We start from the raw sequence: 19,730 nt of genomic DNA, 5'->3' as shown, positions 1-19,730 counted from the left end.
GCCTCTATCTCCTATAACTCCTGCAATTGTAGATAGTGAATTACTTAGTACTACTATTCCTCAACCTGGGGAAATACTCTCTGACAATTCATCTCAGAGTGATATCTCCCGAGTTGAACAGCAAGAGTGATTCATCTTCAGTTTCACCTACAACTGAAAATGAAGACATAGAAAATCTCTCCAGCACAGAATAAAATAAAACAATTAAGCAAACTAAAATACAACGACAAAGAAAGTGTGAGTGTGTGTAGTGTGTGCGTGCGTGAGTGCGATTCTTTTGATACTAATTATCCTCTGCAATTTGTAATCATTTGTTTATAAACTATGTTTGCTTTTTGTTTTTTATTTTTTATAGATCAATGGAGACCTGTAAATAAAGAGGGAAAGAAACAATACGATAGGGATTTTCTTCTTCAATTACAATGCGCGCCTCTGTCCTTAGTTAAACCTCAGAAATTGCCAAACCTAAATATCATTAAGGACAAAGTAATTATTCTGTATATTGTACATACTAAAATACCTATAATATTTTTCTTGCATAAGCGTAGAGATTTTAGGGAATTTCAATATCATTACAATATGTTTTATAGCATCAAAATTGCTCTAATTCTTTACTGCAATGTTTTAAACAGTCAGTCTAGACAGTCGTTTTATTATTTTTTGTTAAATAAATGAACCTGAATTTATTTTTGAAGTGATGTTATATTTTAATCATTTCGACATTGTTTCCATTAGTTTAAAGACTTAGTTTTTTTAATAAAGATAATATTTTTATGGATATTATGATGCTGAGAAAGAATAAGATATGTTGTAAAGGGTTGAATTTAACTTTCATTGTCCGTATTGAAAGTGTTGAACATCTCTTTAGCAATTATGCATAAGGTGGTTATAAACTAAAATAAGATGTTATGAGCTTTTGTTTCTCAGAAACATTTTAATTATGGTTATACAGGGTAATTCAAAATGAATATAGCAATTACAAACGGCTACAACTATTCAATGAAGAAAAACCAATTCCGGACCAATAACAAGATCACGCAGGAACCGCGAGACGCTGTTCTTTTAAGACGGGAGTAATGTCGAGTCTCAGTAGCTCAGGGGTAGAATTCGCTTCTATAAAGCCGAAGATCCTCGGTTCGATCCGGGAAGCGGACACTCATTTTTCTATTTAGTTTATGAGCATTTCAGAAGCTTCTGGAATGTTCAGTCTACGTCATTTCCTCTTTCGTTGTTCCTAGGAAGCTTCTAGAACATTCTGAGATAGTATAAAAGCGATCCCGTGATTGTAGAGAAGAGTTCTTCTGGGCGCAGACTAGTTCCCGGTGCTTGTAAATTCCTGATGTTAATAAATTATCAAAACCTCATGTTGTAATCTTCACTAAATATAAAAACTTTAACGTGACAATATATATAACTTTTAAAAATATTTCAGAACTCTTACAATTCAGGGAGATTTAGAATGTATTTACATTTTATTTATTTTTAATTCTTATAGCTACTTTTCGTTTTCTGAATTAGGTATCTAAGACCATTAATTTATAAAAACCTTGTATTTAGATTTCTTTCGAGTTTAGTAGAATGTATGGTCAAGTCAACTTACACACATTGCTTCCAGAACATAAAGAAAGTTTGAACATGTTTGTAAATTTGATTTTGCAAATATAACTAAAAGAATTTTATTTTAGTGGCAATAACTTAGCCATTTTAAAAATAACCAAATTTAGTCTTAGCTCTAATAAAAGTCAGTTATTTATATTGTATTATCTGTAAAAGTTATTTCTTATAAAATCTTAATTCACTGTTGTAGACTTTTACAAAATACCTTGTTTGTTTTCTTACCAAATCTGATATTTGTCACGCATTTCATTTATTAAAAAATGGCATTTCATAACAATATTAAAGAATGTGTACATGAAAAATTCCTTTTTGTAGCAAAAATGTAGTTTGGAATAAATATTTTTCTAGACACGACAGTGGATGGGGAATACTTTTGAAATGTATTAATAAATACACAGCGTGACCATCCTGAGTAACTTTTGATCTAATGGTCATATCTTCACGCTACTCAATCTTATTGGTTCAAGGGGGTGACCTCAAACATGCAAATTACTAAGTGCAGACGATAGTTTAAGTTACGAAATCAGATAGAAAATGCTATTTTTTCTGAATAAACATACCTTTTTGAGACGGATTTAGATCCCTAAAATATAGGGGGTAGCTGCAATCTGGGAAATATGGTCCCTATAGTTTGGTCAGGAGCGCGCTCCAAACTTTGGATCCCTCAATGTTAATTTCACTTTTTGAGTATTTCGTTATACCTCGAAAACTTTTTAAGCAAATTGAAAACTTTTACAAAATTCGCTCATCCAAAGACAAATGCAGGCAAAAAATTACTTTTAGTAAATATTTACTGTTTTTTTTTTATTAATAGCCGAAAAAATTTTGAATTGTAAGGTATACAATCTTTTAAATCATTTTAAAGAATATAATTTTGCATTGCAAAATACAAAGTATGAGCGAAATTGGCAGAATAATTCCTGAGAAATTGAATTTTAATAAAGTTTGATGTTTAAAATATTTCCATTGATTTATTCCATAGTTTATTTTCAATTTCAATTTACAGGATATTATTTACCTCTTAATAAATAATCTGCTGTCTCAAATCATCCCCAGTGATCTTCATTTTGTTTTCTTTTCTTGTGCTTGCTTTAAATCATTTTTCAATGAGTTTAATTATTTTAATATGAAGTTAAAATACAACAAAAATAGTATGTGCCCCAAAACATTATTTCCTATCACTAATAAGAATTTTCCTCCATATGTTGCTTTTACTTAATGAGTGGGAAAATGAATTAGAAAACAAATTATACTAGAACAACGATGAAAAGTAATTTGTCCAAGTTCCCCTCTGTGTATACTTTAAGAGTATCAGCATCGGTAAATATTTTGATTTAATCTATATCAATTATGAAAAACTTAGCGCTTTATCCTTGCATTCAAGCTTCTCATTTTTTTTGCTTTTAAAGCTTCTCATATTAAGTGTATCTACAATCTAATTTATTTACGCAATTTGCATTGAGATATATCATTTGAAAATCTTTGCTTTTATCAGTTCCGGATTGTTTACAAAGTAATAGTTATGAGGTAGATGTTTACATTATAAAAAGTTAAGGCATATTCTTTTTTTAATATTTTTTATTTATTTCATAGCCTCACATACATAGGTTGGACATACTAGAGCGAACGCCTGTACTATCTACCTATCAGTTTTTGCCGACTTTTGCTCGGAGTGGTGTACTTGAGGTACGTTAAAATATACTTTATGTATATATGTCCCACAATTTGTGTGGCACATTAGAAATGCTGTATTGAAAATCAATTGACATGTTTAACAAATGTTGACTACCTTCTTTTGTGGCACAATTTAGAAATTTAGAGATAAATAAATAGGATAAATAAGATAAATAAATAAGATAAAAGATGCGACAAGGGACTCTAAATCAGGAAGACCTGAAATTCAGAGCTATATGAATTGCAAGCACTATTCAACTTAATTAAAATGAATTATTTTAAGGAGCAAAAAGTTACTTATGAGTTCAAAAATAATCTTGTTATAAATAAGTGGTTTAGGGATAATTTCCAGTTTAACATTTTAATACAGGGCCGGGATAGCCTTGGCTGGTAGGACGTTAAGCCCTTGTCCGAGAGGTCGTGAGTTCGATTTCAACCGACTGAAGATTTCCCGTGTTTAAAGTGGTGACTGGTGCTCGCTAAATCTGCTGGGGTCGCACACAAAGCCCTCCAAGTTCCCATAACAAACAAATACTTCTGGGAGGGCTGGATCGGAGATTGATCGTGCTCTGGTTCAGATCAAAATTACGATCTGCGGATGGATGGTGTATGAATGCGTCTTCCCTGAAAAATAGGATGTGACGTATGTGTGTTGTCTCCGGGATATTTCTCTGGGAGACATCATCCTCAGGGATATATTCAGGGAAGTTCAAAATGATACAGATGAAACAGAATCACAATCAGTTCCAACATTTTGGAGCCTTTGAAACATTAAGAAATTTTCTGTATTCACACTGATTTGCAGGAAAAAGTCGAAAATTTATTGTCTGTGTTGAAAAGAAAAGAAAGTGCTCAAACCAAAATTTCTCAATATCTTAAAAAATAAATGTATTAACTCGACTTTCTTTGCACAATAAATATTTTTCCATTAAGTAGGGGAGAGTGGGGTCAATTGTAACATTTTTCTCTTAACTATTTTTAACTAACAAAAAATCCAATATATTATTAGTATTAATTGACAGACGAGTAAAGTAGACTATCCTCTACTAGAAAAAAAATAATTACCTTATTTTAAATGTTATGATATTAGTTATTAACAATTTTTGACAGTCGTGCACTTGTTACAATTGTCCCCACTTACGGGGTCAATTGTAACAGTTCATAAATTCAACTGAAACATAGTTAATTATACATATTATCATAGTTGTGATATATTTTTTTTATTGATCAAAATAGTAGTGATATTTTAGAAGTAAAAATAATAATGAGCAGAGACCTAAAGGGTTAAACTTTTAACTTTAAGGGGTTAAAAATTTAAATTTATGCTGTGAAAGGTGACAAATAAAATAATGCACATGCAACATAATAAAAATGATATAGGAAACTATTGGTGGTTCTTAAAGAGTTAAGTAATGGTTTGTAAACTTAAGATTATTTATTTTCAGCTGTTACAATCGTCCCTTTACTTATTGTTACAATCGTCCCCAAGACGCCATTTCAGCTTCATTTGTTAAAAACAACGCTAGTTAATTAACAAAACTAATCTTTTTTTTTAAATGTTAATTAAGGTGTCCACTTCCATATTCGGTTAATAATTTTTATTTGTTTAAACAAAATTACTTTGTTACAATATAATATTCTAATACCAAAAAAAGTACTTACGTAGCGTGAAAATATATTTTGTGATGTAACTCTTTCAAAAGTACATAAAAATGGTTGCCAGCAGGGGTGTACATGTAGATTTATTAAATACACCTTGTGCGCCACCTAGGAACAAAATCTAGAACCCGACACTCGAAGTTTTCACTCTGTTACAATCGTACCCTGTTACAATTGACCCCACTCTCCCCTATATAATTTCTTCACTTAAAATTGTTCATACGTATTGTAAATTTATTAATTTTCAAGTCCATAACTTCTTTATTACTTATCATTCGTTATAGTTATATGTTGAATCGCATTCAATATTTTCCCGTGTCTATCTTTCACTTAATGGTCTCATGAGAAACGATCCCTCGAAGTTCTTAGTTAATTATCTGAACTGTTATTTTAAAGCTCATACATCTTAAATTTATGTGATTCTAAGCATTCTTGCATTGAGGTGGTAATACTTTAATTCTTTATATAATATTTTTTTTTAGTTTTGTTTGAGTTATGAAATTAAGTATAGAAATAATTCTTCCGCACTTTAGGTGGATCGGCTTCCCAGAAAGGACGAAAAGAATACTAAAGCTATCAAACTAACTCAAAAAGAAGCTGAACCCGAAGCATACGGGGAACAAGAGGATTTGCAGAGCTTACCCTTCCAAAGAAGAGTACCTCATGACCGAGACAGAATTAAAAATTCTGGTGCGCAACTTTTTGTTAAAATTACTTGATGCATTAGATTTTGAGATATGCATATCTTATCCATATTCTGATTTATTTCATTTACATTTTCTTATTATATATGAATTTTGCTAGCTATGTTTCATTGTTTGTTTTAGTTTAATACAGGAATTTGTAACGTTGCTACGTACAAAGCGGGGGAGACGGAACTCCAAACATAATTTTTGATCTTCAAATGATCGTATTTTCACGTATTAAGACTCAATCTTAATGGTTTGATAACCTAAAGGCTAATCTGTCAATCTCATGACTGGCAGTATTTCTTCCATTCCCTTGTATACATAAAGAATTTCCAGAGTCCGGTTCTCTCCAATGCTCATTACCTTATGAAAAGCCGAGCTCCTATGCCTAGTTAAATATTTTTTTTTTTTTACGTTTTTGAAAAATGCTAGTTGTAAATGGTTAAGAAAACCATTTAGTTTTCTACTCATGGTTAACCATATTTTTTGTAAATGGTTTCAAAATCATAAAAGGAAAGAAATGTTCTTTACCCTAAACTTTACGGTTAATCGGATGGACAGACAGCTGCCAGTTATTTTACCGTAAATTAAGAATGAAAATTTTAACAGTGTGTGACACCTAACAAAACTTTATTTGAATATATGTTACGGCGAAACACCGAAATCTGGAGAATGTCGACATTCACCAGTGAATGTCAACATTCACGTAGTCGCTTGGTGTATGTCCGAAATATTTGCTAAATACCCTTATTTCTGACTCTCACCGGTGAATGTCAACAATCACATAATCGCTTTGGTGAATGTCCGAAATATTTGTTGTATCCAATTTTATATTAATTTATTCGTTAATATCATTATATTTATTCAATATATTTACATTTATTCTATATTTTAATACTTGCTGACGATAGATTAGAAGAAACATCAGTGTTTGGAGTATCGGGCAAATATATATCGGGCAATGGCACTTGACCTTAAAAAAACATCAGTGTAGGGCATATCGGGCAAATGTATACCGGGCAGTGGCACTTAACCTTAAAAAACATCAGTGTAGGGTTAAAATATCGAATAAATCTAATTATATCCACGAATAAATTCATATCAAATCGAATGTAATAAATATTTCGGACATTCACCAAAGCATATCTGTGATTGTCGACATACACCGGTGAGGGTTCGAATGTACAAGAATGTAATGAAATGTTCGATCTTTCACCGACGTATTTGGTGTTTGTCGACATTCACTGATGACAGTCAACAATCACCGATTTCGGTCTTTCGCCGTGACATATACATATCTTTCATACATAATATCGTACATATATTTAGTTATAGTTTTTGACTGATTTGAGTTATTGACCCGCTATCAGTCTAGGTTCAGTCGGTCCAGTTAACTTGGTCTAGGAGAACAGTGGAAAGTTTGAACCCCTTGAAGTTAAATATACTTTTATGTGTATTCCGCCATATTTCGAATAAGTGAATGAAAAAAATTACACTATTATAAAATCTCTTTATAAAAGAAAATTCTATGCAGAAATAGTTTTTAATAATTACTTAGTATTATTTACTGTTTTATTTAATAATAGTTAAAGAAATTTTGTAAAGCATACGATTTTTTAATTATTTTTTTTTTTCGTTTTGAAGAGGAAAATTTAGTTTGAAAAAATATACAAAAGCCAAGGGAATAGTTTATGAGTTATCAAATTTTTAAAAAAAGTAGTTCATTTAAACTTTGATTTCACAAGAATTCATACAAATGTAGTCTTTTGTTACATAAAATTACGTTTTATTAAATAATGAAAAAATTTGTATACCACAAAATGCAAAGTTTTTTCAATTCTTATTAAATGAAATAAAAAAAAATTATTCAAATTATTTTTGCGTAGAATTATCTTTGAATAAATGAATTTCATAATTATGTGCTTAAATTTTTTAATTTGATTAAAAAGTTTTCGAGGTATGGCGACGAAATACACAAAAAGGAAATATTAACATGTAAGGGGCTCAAACTTTATAACCGTTCACCTGATCAAACTATTGCGATGCATGCAATGTTAGAAATTTTTTGGGAAAAATGGTTACATAGCAATTTATTGATAAGTTATTTTGCCATATTGTAACAAAACAGTTATATAACCATAATTAGGATGTCGATCAAACTGTTAACTGTGAGGAAACACAGTTTGTTAACTGTTTTCACCTAATACGATTAAGCAAGCAGAATTTTATCACACCACCTAAGCTCACCTAATGAAGACACTTACTTCCGTTCAACTGCGTACATATTATAGCCGAGAGGACTAATCTGGCAGTCTCATGACTGATAGAACTGGGGTTCGAGTCTCAGCGTTGACACCACTACATTTCCTCTATTATTTTCAATATATGAAGAGTTTCTAATTTCCTGAACTCTCCAATGCCCATTACCTAACGAAAAGTTTAACTCCGATGTCCAGTTAACTTTCGTTTTTATGGTTATGAAACTATGCTAGTGGTAAATGGTTTAAAAACCGTTAAGGTAAAACATGTTTTTTTACCGTAAACTTTACGGTTAATCGGGTGGACAAACTGCTGCCGGTTATTTTATCATAATTTCGGAATGAAAATTCTGACAGTGTAGGATAATATAATACTCATAAGATATAATAATAAAACTTGCTGAATTGTTGGAATGGGTAGACTAATGAAATATAACTCCGTGAAGTATGCTTTATTTTACATTTCGAATCAAGAAAAGAAAAAAATAATCTTTCTCTCAATATTATTCTTTTATGTAAGCATCTTTTTAAAAGTAATGGTGTTCTATTAATAAGACTATTTAAATCAATGGAATAATTATGCAAATAGTAATGAATGTGTCTTTTTTTTTCAAAATTATGTCATTGCACTTAACCTATTTGTTTCTCTTCGAAAGAAATGAAAAAAAAAAGACTTAAAATGACTTTAAAATCTGTTTCAATGTTCCTTATTTCGCTACTTTCTCTTTAAGCTCGTAACATGGTAACATGTGAAGATGGGTGGACGTCTTCTACAAAAAGTAGTAAAGGCAGCTATAGTCTTATTGATCCAAATAAAATAAAACTAACTAAGGTATGTTTGTTTTGACAATAGTATATTAGTTATTTTATTCTTCATATTGTAATAGTTTTAGTTTAACTAACATTATTCTCTAAATTGTGGACAAATTTCCGTTTTTTTTCATTTTGCAGTTTTATTTGATTTATGTTTACGACTGTTTAACAGCAGAAATAATATTGATGCATACTACTTTAAAAATAAGATGATAAATGAAGGAAAAATCCTTTTAAATTGATTTAATATGTCTTCTCATCATAATTAGAAAAAAAAATTGTTTACTGTGATTTGCGAAGAGCAGATTCTAGGACTATTTTTTTCTCCTTAAATAAAAATAGTCTTTGATGAGATACCATTAAGACTAGAAAACTGTACCTTTACTACATGATTTTTTATTTTGAAAATATTTTTTATAATGATGTTATGCAGTTCAAAATCTCTTAACATAATTTTCATATAGTCTATGAAACTGACTTAATTCTTTTGGTACATTCTTTTTCTAAAGATTGCTTTATGGCAGCTTATACATTAAAATATAAGCTGCCATATAATTAAAATTTATTGCAGACTTTAGTGAGGGGAAGAAAAAAAGTTATGTTATCAAAATAGTAATAAATTTTAATTTTGTTTTTTGGAGCCTGATGATGTCGACAGCATAAAGCTTGGACGAGGAAGATCGTTGCAACGTTCGAGTGGAAGTGAAACTGACAGTTCTAGTCCTGAAAGGGCAGCAGGTTGCATTCTATTTATTTTATTGATATTGTAATTATATTCGAATTATGAAAAATTCTCTTTTATTTAAATTTCCTTTTAGAGCAAAATTGAAGACCTGTCAACATTTTTAATCTTTAGTTCCTTCGGCCATAATTAAAAATGCTTGGTTATAGACGATATTTCTTTTAGAACAAAGCAATTGAAGAATTCTATCCTGGATTGGAAGGTCGTATTCACTTGATACGTCAAGCTCTCTTAAACTCTGAAACAGTTCTATATTAATTGGTTAAAATAAATTGACTTATCTGATCCTAGTTCACAGTGGAATCAGTCTTCACTAAAACCTAATTTCTCTTTCTAATTTTTTTGTTACTTTCTCCATCCATTTAAGCTCATGCTATTAATATTAAAATACCGAGAGAAGTTTTTTTTACATCATTGTATAATTAGTCATTATTTCCAGCAAAGAAAATAAATTTCTGAACCACTTAAATTCGCAATAAATTTCAATCAACGTTAATATTCTGGAAAAAAATATCTCATGTTAAGTTCATAAACAAAAATGACCCCTTCCGCAAGTGAAATTTCAACTCTGTAGTTCTGCGGTCTATTGAGCCACCTGCATAATGTTATTTACTGCAACAGTTAAAAAGTTTCTTAATAATCGAATATTAAATTCCCCCCCCCCCCCCATTATACTCCATGAACTTTTTTACAAATCTTCGTCAACTCCAGTCTCTAAGTTTTATAGTTTTTTGCTCACCAATACAAAATTTTACGTTAAATGCAACAACAAAAAATAAATAAATAAATAAATAAATAAATAAATAAATAAATAAATAAAAATAAATAACAAACAGCGGTGGTGGTGGCCTTTGCGATATATATTATCCAGATAAGTAATTTTTATGTATTCTAAAAAAAACCCAATATCTTGGATGGTCCATGAATTTCACTAATCAGATTAAATAATTTACAGTAAACATTTTTGTAAGACTTGATCATAAAAACAGCAAGGGTAGCCTTTATTTACGTTACGTTCTAATAGTTTTTTCATTGAAAAAAATTATAAAACCTCCTCTCTCAACTGTTATTTTATTCTTCTTTTATAATTTTTTTATTGAAAAAAATTAAAGTGGAGACGTTTTTATTAATTCTTAAAATAATAAATGTGTCTAAATTTTAACATTCAGTTGGAAGTAGGTACTTATTGTTTGCCTTTTAAAAAAAAGCATTTTATTTTAAATGAATAATAGTCAGAGTGGTTTCAAAACTATTTTTCTGAACCTTACTTTCCTTTTTTCTCTTTTAGCTGAAAACACTGAAATATCTGAAGAGGGCTTGATGTCTTCTACAAAAAGTGAAAGCAGCTGTAGTAATGTTGATCCTAATAAATTAAAACTGACTAAGGTTTGTTTGTTTTGTTATAAGTATATAAATTGTTTAATTAATCAAGTTGTAATGATTTTACTTTCAACTCATTATGTATAAACTACTTGTCTGAATTGCAGGCAATCTTCATATTTTTTTGGGGGGTTTAGTTTAAATATTGTTCATCATGATTATTGAAGAGCAGATTCTACAGGGTGTCCCAAAAGCTCGTTTACAAACTTAACATGCTGGTCTGTCATATCGTGATGAACAAGATTTACATAGGAACTTGTGTCCGAAAATTAAAACTGAGACTGCTAAAGGGCGAGAAGTGCAGGTTTGGCTGAGGAGAAAAAAAAGGATATCGATAGCGGTGTTAATATGATTTTTATTATAAAACATCATTACATCACAGCAAATGCTCAAAATTCCTTCCATTCGCCACAATGCACGTTTCACGACGTCGGCGCATGGATTCACGAACCCGTTCAAATTGGCCAGGAGTGTCACGGACACGTGCTGCCGCTTCCGCGATCGTGGCGATAAGATCCATGTCCGATGTTACAGGTGTCTCGTACACTATGGACTTCATGTGTCCCCACAGGTAGAAATCCAGGGGAGTCAGGTCGGGGAATCGCGGCGGCCATGGGACTGGTCCGCTTCTACCGATCTAGCGATTAGGATAAATTCTATCGAGGTATTCTCGAACAGCGTAGCTAAAGTGGGCAGGCGCTCCATCATGCTGAAACCAGATGTTTCGGCGTGTAGCGGCTGGAACGTCACCCATCAGATCTGGCAAAACTCTTTCTAGAAAAATGCGATAGGTATTTCCGTCGAGGCATTCAGGTAGAAGGTAAGGGCCAATCAACATGTCACCGATAATACCAGCCCAAACGTTTACGCTGAAACGTTGTTGAAGTGCATGGGCACGTGTACATCTTGGGTTTTCATGCGCCCATACGTGCATGTTGTGCAGGTTCACGACACCATCCCGTGTAAAGCAGGATTCATCAGAAAACAAAATCCATGATGGAAAATCTGGCTGTGCGACCCGCTGTTGGAAATACCAGCGTGAGAATGCAATGCGTTTGGGATAATCGTCAGCGCACAATGCAATGCCTGTACTTTTTGGAAGTGGTAAGGGTGTTGCATGTCATCATGCAGTATGCGCATTATGGTGGAACGAGCTACACCCAAGACACGTTCGCCTTCTCGGAGACTTCTTTGCGGGTTGATGGCATACTCCTGTAGCACGGTTTCCTCTACGACAGGTGTGCGTGTAGCACGTTCTCGACCGATGTGGTTACGTGCTACGAAAGCACCTGATTCACATAATCTGCGGTGCAATCGTCCAAGCAAAACATGACTTGGCTGACATCTGCTTGGGAAGCGCTCAAGGTACGTCCGTGCCACGGCACGTCCATTTCCATCAGCGGCGCCGTATACGTAATGCATGTCGGCCATTTCTGCATTACTAAACTCATTCATCCTTTTCCTTCAACGTCCACGCCTGAAATGATTGTTTTTCCCACTCTCCCGTTTTCGTGCAATTTTCGCCCTCTAGCGGTCGCAGTTTTAATTTTCGGATACAAGTTCCTATGTAAATCTTGTTCATCATGATATGACAGACCAGCATGTTAAGTTTGTAAACGACCTTTTGGGACACCCTGTAGAACAAGATTTTCCTTAAATAATATTCTCTCTAATGAAACTCTTCAGACTAAGAAGCTTTCCCCTTTTATGCATTTCCTTTTTCGAAAAATATTTTATGTACAGTAATATTATGATCTAGATCAAAATAATCTAAACATAATTTTTAAAAAGTCTTCGAAACTGCTCTAATTACTATGGTACTTTTTTTTTTAAAGAAAAAGAAAGATTGTTTTTCTTCTTAATTAAAACAATATTTTTTTTAAAAAAATTTGATTATACACACATTTTTTGATAATGATTTTTACATCTAATTATATAATTAAATTCATATCATTAAATTCATGTAATTAAATTCATATAATTAAATTCATATAATTAAATTCATATAATTAAATTCATATAATTAAAATTCTTTACAGACTCCAGTGAGATTAAGCAAAAATATTATATTATCGGAAAGCTTAAAAACTTTAATTTTGTTTTTCAAAGCCTAGTGATGTCGACAGCATAAAGCTTGGACCAGAAAAAGCGATGCATAGTTTGGGTGGAGATGAAGCTGGTGGTAGTGCAGGTCCTTCTAAACCTGGGAAGGCAGCAGGTTGCATTCTCATTTATTTTCTTGATATTGCTGTTTCATTTGAACTATGATAATTTCTCATTTATTTAAACTTCCTTTTAGAGCAAAATTAAAAACCGGTTAACATTCTTAATCTTTAATTAATTCGTGCATAATTTAAAATGTTTGTTGATAGACAATGTTTCCTTTTTGAACAATTGGAGAATTCTATTCTGGACTGGAGAATCATTTTTACTTTATACGTTATTTCTGACAAGTTCTCTTTAATCCTGAAACAGTTCCGTTTTTAATTGGTTAGTATAATTTGATTTCTAAGGGTCTAGTTCACCTTTGTATCAGCCTTCATTAAAAACTATTCTCTGTTTCTACTTTTTTCGTTAATTTCGACATCATTTTAAGCTCGAGCTTTTAACTTAAAGATATCGAGGGAATAATTTTTTTCTTCATATTAATGGATAAATATTTATTGAAAGCAAAGAAAATAAGAATAAATTTCTGCGCCACTTAAAATTGCAATAAATTTAGAACAAATTAATGTTCTAAATAAGAAAAAAAACTCGAAAGTTCATAAATAAAATTGACCCTTTCCGCAAATCAAATTTCAACTCTGTAGTTGCATTTCTGCAGTCTGTTGGACGGCCTGCTTGATATTATTAACTGCAACTTTTTTTTCTACACATTTCACCGAACTTTAGCTTCTAAGTGTGATTTCAAAACTATTTTTTGTACCTTTTTTTCCTTCTTTCTTTTTTAGCTCAAAAATCTGAAGTATCTGAAGAGGACAAAATATCTTCTGCAAAAAGTAAAAGTGGTAATAGCAGTGATAATCCCAATAAATTAAAACTGACTAAGGTATATTTGTTTCGTTAATTGTTCATTAGTTCCTTAACTAATCAAGTTGTAATAGATTTCGTTCAACTCATAGTACATGAAATCTTGTCTAAATTGTGGGCTAACTTCACTTTTATCTTTCATTTTACGATATTCTATCTAGTTTAAAGTACCCTCAGACCTGAGCAGAAATAACCCAGATGTGTACCGCATTTAAAAATAAAAAATGATAATTTAAGGTTAGATCATATTTCATTCATTTGGTTATTATACGGAATCTTATGTGGCCACATAAGGTTACGTATACTGAACCAATGGTGAAAAGATTAAACTTCCTTGAAGTGAGAAAGTTAACACAATGCAATACAATTTAATTAAATAATAATATAATATACTGTAAATTAAATTACATTGTATAATTATACAATAATTGCAATATAAATTACAATGAAGCACAGTTCCCAGCAACGTGCATCGGCAATCGATGGAGGAGCATGGCCTCAAATAATATGCTTCTGCTGTTCACGACTGACTACAATTTCGAAGTTTGCGATGATAATCGAAGTTTTTAATCAAAATTGCAGATTATGACCATAGATCGGCGCGTACAGTGCCCTTTTTTTATACTTGTTGAAGTTTAATAATTTTGCGTTCATTATCTTTACAGTGTATGTTTACCGGTCATTTCAGGGCACGTTTCTTTGCGTTCAATCAATACGGGGGGGGGGACTGATGATAGTTATATTGATGCAAAATATATTAATTATAGACATAAATGGCCGTCAAGACCTCAAAGAAGTTACTCAAACACTAATGACCAAAATGCTTTTTATCTCATTTCATTGTGAATTTTGGCTTAAAATGAACATTTCTTATTTTGAAAAATAAAGTTGACAAACCAGCTCAAATTTCGCAAGTATCATGCATACATATTTGAAACAAAATACAACACGAGTATTTTATGCGAAATTTATCGATCTACTACAATTTTTGAATTGTGAATTTTTGCAACTTTCACTGAAGAATTCTTTTTACACTATAAAACATAATGCACTTTATATTTTCAGTGAGTTTGAAAATTTTAAAATTATCCTCAGCAGCAACAATAAGCTTATCGCTAAATCTGTGGGTGATGAGCTTACTGTTAGCAAAAATCAGTTGTACAATTAAAAACCTTATTGATTTTTAATTTTTTATCCATGTAGATTTGTTTATTTTTTTAAATTTATTATCACTTTTTATATTGTTATTGATATAGTTTCATTTCATTCCAGCAATTGTCCACTGAACCAAGCAATAAACCTCATGATACGAATACGCAGGCTGCTGCAGCTCAACCAGAAAAGTATTCTATTTCTGGTGGAAAGCCTACTGCTCAGCAGCACTATCAATGGATGTCTGGTCCAACATGTAATCCTCAACCTGCTACTTTAGTACGGCAAGGTCAACAAATGCGTGCTAATCCTATGGCAATGCCGGTACGATAGAAATAAATCTTAATTTAATAATTTGTGGGAATATTTTTTGAAATCCAAATTTCTTGAATGGTTGTTCTGCTTTAAATAGTTTGAATAGGTGCAGAATAGTGTTGAGAGCCGCGATGACTCAGGGGATAGAGCGTTCGTCTTCCAATGAGGCGAACCGGGTTCGAATCCCTGTCGATACGAATTCCGCATCCGGCTTGCACCGACCACAGTGCTGACGTGAAATATCCTCAGTGGTAGACGGATCATGGGTTAGAGTCCCCTTGCCGTCAAGCTGACTTTGGGAGGTTCTCGTGGTCTTCCTCTCCATGTAACGCAAAAGGCGGGTTAGTTCCATCAAAAAGTTCTCCATGAAGGCAAATTTCTCCCAATACTTGATCCAGGAGTTCCCTTGCCTTTTGGATTGGGTTCAAAATTACAAGGGTATGGAGTTGAACATTAGTAGTCGTAAACCCATATAATTGGGTCAGCTGTTCAACGACGGTTATATATATATATAAAAAAAAAGACGAAGAAGAATAGTTGTTCTTCAAGTTGACTAAGATATTTTATCACTTCTTCCTAGTCTTACTGGAATCCTAGTCTTGGTGACATATTTCGATGAATAAGGAGAACATTAGTTCTTGAAAAAGAAACAAGTGTATGACGTTGCAAGAACATTGGATTTGATTGCACTACTGAAAATGGTGCGTTTTAGCCTAACATACCTCAACTAATCGAATGCGAGATAAAGAATTTTTACAGTAGAAGAAAATCGTTTTGCTGTAGAAGAAAATCGTCAACGAGAAACAATATTTATTATTCTTTCATCAGTTTCTTTAAATGTGAACAGAAAGGCATATATTTGTGACGGTTTTTAGACATCATTTTTATCAATTCTTATTACTTGTTAATTGATTATTCAATACGTTGTGTTTCCTCATTTCACACGATTTAAGTAAGCAAGCAAAAAGAAGGCTTTTTCAACATTGTTTCAAGAGTTGGCGATGTTGATATTCATTCCTGTTGGGAGTTTGGCATCCATTTGGCGAGTATTAGATGCAAACAAGCTCTCTCTAGAGAGATAATGATTTTCCTTAACTTGTCACAGAGTATAGACATTTACGTTTTAGAGTTGCCAGAGAGAATCCCCCAGTCACAGTCCATACAGCACAAATCATCCATTAGACGTTCAGAATTAGCCTACGTGATGCATTAGACGTCGTGGATGAAATATCGGCGTATACTAGACGTTTTATTACAGCTTATTTATGGATAATTCACAATGACTTAAGTACAGACATCTTATAAATAACTATAGCTGACGTAATGTGAATAAAACAAACGGTGGACCCTAAGAGACGTCTACGAAACAGCAATTAAACAACATCGATTAAGAATTTAGACAGACTATTTTTATTAATGAAATTTGAATACAAATATTTTTTCAGAATGATTTTTCTTTACTGAGGGACATTTTTTGTAAATTAGGGCGATTTATTGAGCTATGGACTAAGCTATTACGATTCTGAGTAAAAATGCTATAGTTTTAATACTCTATTTAGAATCTCATTTCCTTTGTCTTGTTTTCTACATTATCAATAACATTTGGTTTCCTTCTTCAAACTGTATGTACTGAATATCTGCGCAAATGGAAAGTCATGGATTTCGGTATTGAACAAAATTTGTCATAATTGCAACTATTTTTTTTAAAAAAAAATCATGGAAAATCATGGATTTAGATTTCAGAAAAATCTAATTTTTAAAATGGAATTTATAACCTCCCCCCCCCCTCCGATTTCACAGTGTTCCGATGTTCGGAATATCTAAATTTGTAACAAAATTCCCACTCATAGACATATTTTATTAAGATATAAAATGCTTTTTTCCTGGTCTTTAAAAAATGTAGTGTTTTTTCAAAAAATGAAAGAAAGAACATTATTTTTAGTGGGAATTATCTTTTAAACTTCCATGGTTTCAGAATTTGTTTTATCTATTTATTATTTTTTTATTTCATCAATTTAAAATTCTAGTTTAGTCTTTTTATAGTACGAGTATACTTAGTATTAAGAAGAAATAAAGTAGGTTTAAATAACTTTATATATCTGACTGTATTTAGTTATTTGCTTTTGTATTTTTTCTTAGCTATTTTACTGCTTCAACTCTTTCTCTACTTTGTTTTTAAGTTTAAAATCGATAAATATGAAAATGCAGAGTATAATAGTTTTGGTTATACCTATCATTTCAATTAATGTTATTATAATGCTTTTTTTAAATTTATTGTTGTATTTTTGTCGGAGAAAATAGCAATTTCGGTTAGTCATTAGAAATTCTTGGAATTATTCGTGGAAAATCTGGATTTGAAAATTTTAAATGTAGCAGATACCCTATATGTATACGTTTTATATGCGGCCTAGTTTTAAATACATTTTGTTACTAATATGTTACTTGAAATATTGTCATAATTATTATTCAATATTGAATATTTTAAATATTGTATATTAATTACCACGTATTTCTATATTCAGGGATACTATGCAGCTCGAAGTAGCGTGCCACGAACTATACCAAACATGGGAAGGACACCATTGCAAACTGTTGTCAACCAAGCTGGGCAACAACCAACATCTCACTATGGACAGATACAGATGTTCCCTCCTTCTTCTCATCGTATGCAACCAGTTAGTTATTGTGAACCACCAATTTCAACAAAGGGTTCATACTTCTCTCCTTTTAATAATCAATTTCTACTTGCATCTTTTACTTGGTATTCATAAATGAAGCTTCATGTATTATAGAGAACATCCTTTTAATAATTTATTTGCACCTGAAACTTGAATTACAATTGCTACAATAATCAGTATGACATATTTTAATAATACGACTACACTTTACAAATAGTATTAAACATAATTAATTTATAAGGAAGCTTTTTCAACTAATAATTTCTACATGAGGGCAAATGTTGGAATTGTACAACTCTACATCCTAAAACAAATTATTTGAATAAAAATAAGCATTCACGAATACTTTATTGTTATTTTCAACTTGCTTAGATTTATGTACGTTTTTTGCATCAGAAAATTTTAATTTGAGGCAGTAACTGTCCATGGTTTGTTATTCATATTCACAAAATTTGAACAGTTTGTAAATTGCTTGTCCTGATTGCATTGTGCATTCACCTTTGCATCAGTGAATTACTTAAAGTAATCTTAAGACGTGAATAGAATCAACTGCATGTAATATTGTGGAAGAGCTGAATCAGGTTAAAGTTTAATTTTTTTTTTAATTTAATGAATATTTAATCACTTTCGTAAAGATTATTTGTCTGAAGCTTATAACTATAACATTTTGTGTGCATAATTTATGCAAACTTTTGAATTAATTATTTGATTAACAAAATATCTAAGTGAAAAGTAAAATCAAAATTTCAGTCGTGCATGCGTTCTTTAAAGGGAAAAACAATGGGGTGTGATATTTTTCGTGAGTTTCAGAAAAGACTTTTAAATTTGAAAGTGTCCTTAATAGTGCTTGCATTTTTCACAGATCTTTGTTGTCATATGAACAACTTGAATGTTAAGATGCAATGGAAAAATCAATCGATCGATGATATGTGGGCCCATCTCAAAGCTTTTAAACTGAAGCTTAATTTGTTTGGGGGGTGGTAACTAAAAACGTCTTGTCTCATTTCTCGAGGTTAAAGTCAATACCCTCAAATAAGGAAAAGCATAAGAATTATGAATATGGCTTGAAAAACTCCATTTTCAGGATTTCAGCGCCATTCAAACAGACTTAGATATTTTTACCATGCCTTTCAACATAAATTATGAAACAGTGATGTCGGATTTGCAGCATTGAATTAATTGAGTTGCAATCTAACAATCATCTGAATCAATTGTTTCTAAATATGCCAAAGTTTTAGTTTTACAAATTGAAATTTATAAAGTTTACTAAAAAATACTGAATCATAAATACCTTTGAAGTTAAAAATTTCATTCTCACTGACTACCACCAACAATGGCGGAGAATGTAAACAATCGTGAAGAAGTTATACGAGCCTATACCACTACTAATTTATTATTTTTATGGCACTACATTAAGGTTTTATGTATCCGTCATTGAAATTTATAAAGTTTACTAAAAAATACTGAATCATAAATACCTTTGAAGTTAAAAATTTCTTTCTCACTGACTACCACAAACAATATCGGCGAATGTAAACAATCGTGAAGAAGTTATACGAGCCTATACCACTACTAATTTATTATTTTTATGGCACTACATTAAGGTTTTATGTATCCGTCATTGAAATTTATAAAGTTTACTAAAAAATACTGAATCATAAATACCTTTGAAGTTAAAAATTTCATTCTCACTGACTACCACAAACAATATCGGCGAATGTAA

The 19,730-nt window shown here is 31.5% G+C and overlaps 1 protein-coding gene across 4 annotated transcripts in view; it reads left to right on the top strand.

Annotated features, from left to right (window-relative positions):
- The window catches only part of LOC107441322 (uncharacterized), a 55,778-nt gene that overhangs the window by 11,827 nt on the left and 24,221 nt on the right, over nucleotides 1-19,730 (top strand). For all 4 annotated transcript variants that reach the window (XM_087158034.1, XM_087158036.1, XM_087158037.1 and 1 more), the window contains 10 exons: nucleotides 356-486; nucleotides 3,211-3,303; nucleotides 5,484-5,640; nucleotides 8,629-8,729; nucleotides 9,352-9,448; nucleotides 10,741-10,838; nucleotides 12,942-13,050; nucleotides 13,784-13,881; nucleotides 15,135-15,338; nucleotides 17,852-18,004. In XM_087158034.1, the coding sequence (XP_087014160.1) occupies nucleotides 356-486; nucleotides 3,211-3,303; nucleotides 5,484-5,640; nucleotides 8,629-8,729; nucleotides 9,352-9,448; nucleotides 10,741-10,838; nucleotides 12,942-13,050; nucleotides 13,784-13,881; nucleotides 15,135-15,338; nucleotides 17,852-18,004 (1,241 nt within the window). The remainder of the gene's footprint in view (nucleotides 1-355; nucleotides 487-3,210; nucleotides 3,304-5,483; nucleotides 5,641-8,628; nucleotides 8,730-9,351; nucleotides 9,449-10,740; nucleotides 10,839-12,941; nucleotides 13,051-13,783; nucleotides 13,882-15,134; nucleotides 15,339-17,851; nucleotides 18,005-19,730) is intronic.

This window comes from Parasteatoda tepidariorum, chromosome 2 (genome assembly GCF_982258835.1).
Source record: "Parasteatoda tepidariorum strain Cologne lab strain chromosome 2, Ptep-v5.0, whole genome shotgun sequence".
NCBI lineage: Eukaryota > Metazoa > Arthropoda > Arachnida > Araneae > Theridiidae > Parasteatoda > Parasteatoda tepidariorum.
The sequence above is the reverse complement of the archived record's forward strand: the minus strand, read 5'-3'. Positions and strand labels throughout refer to the sequence as shown.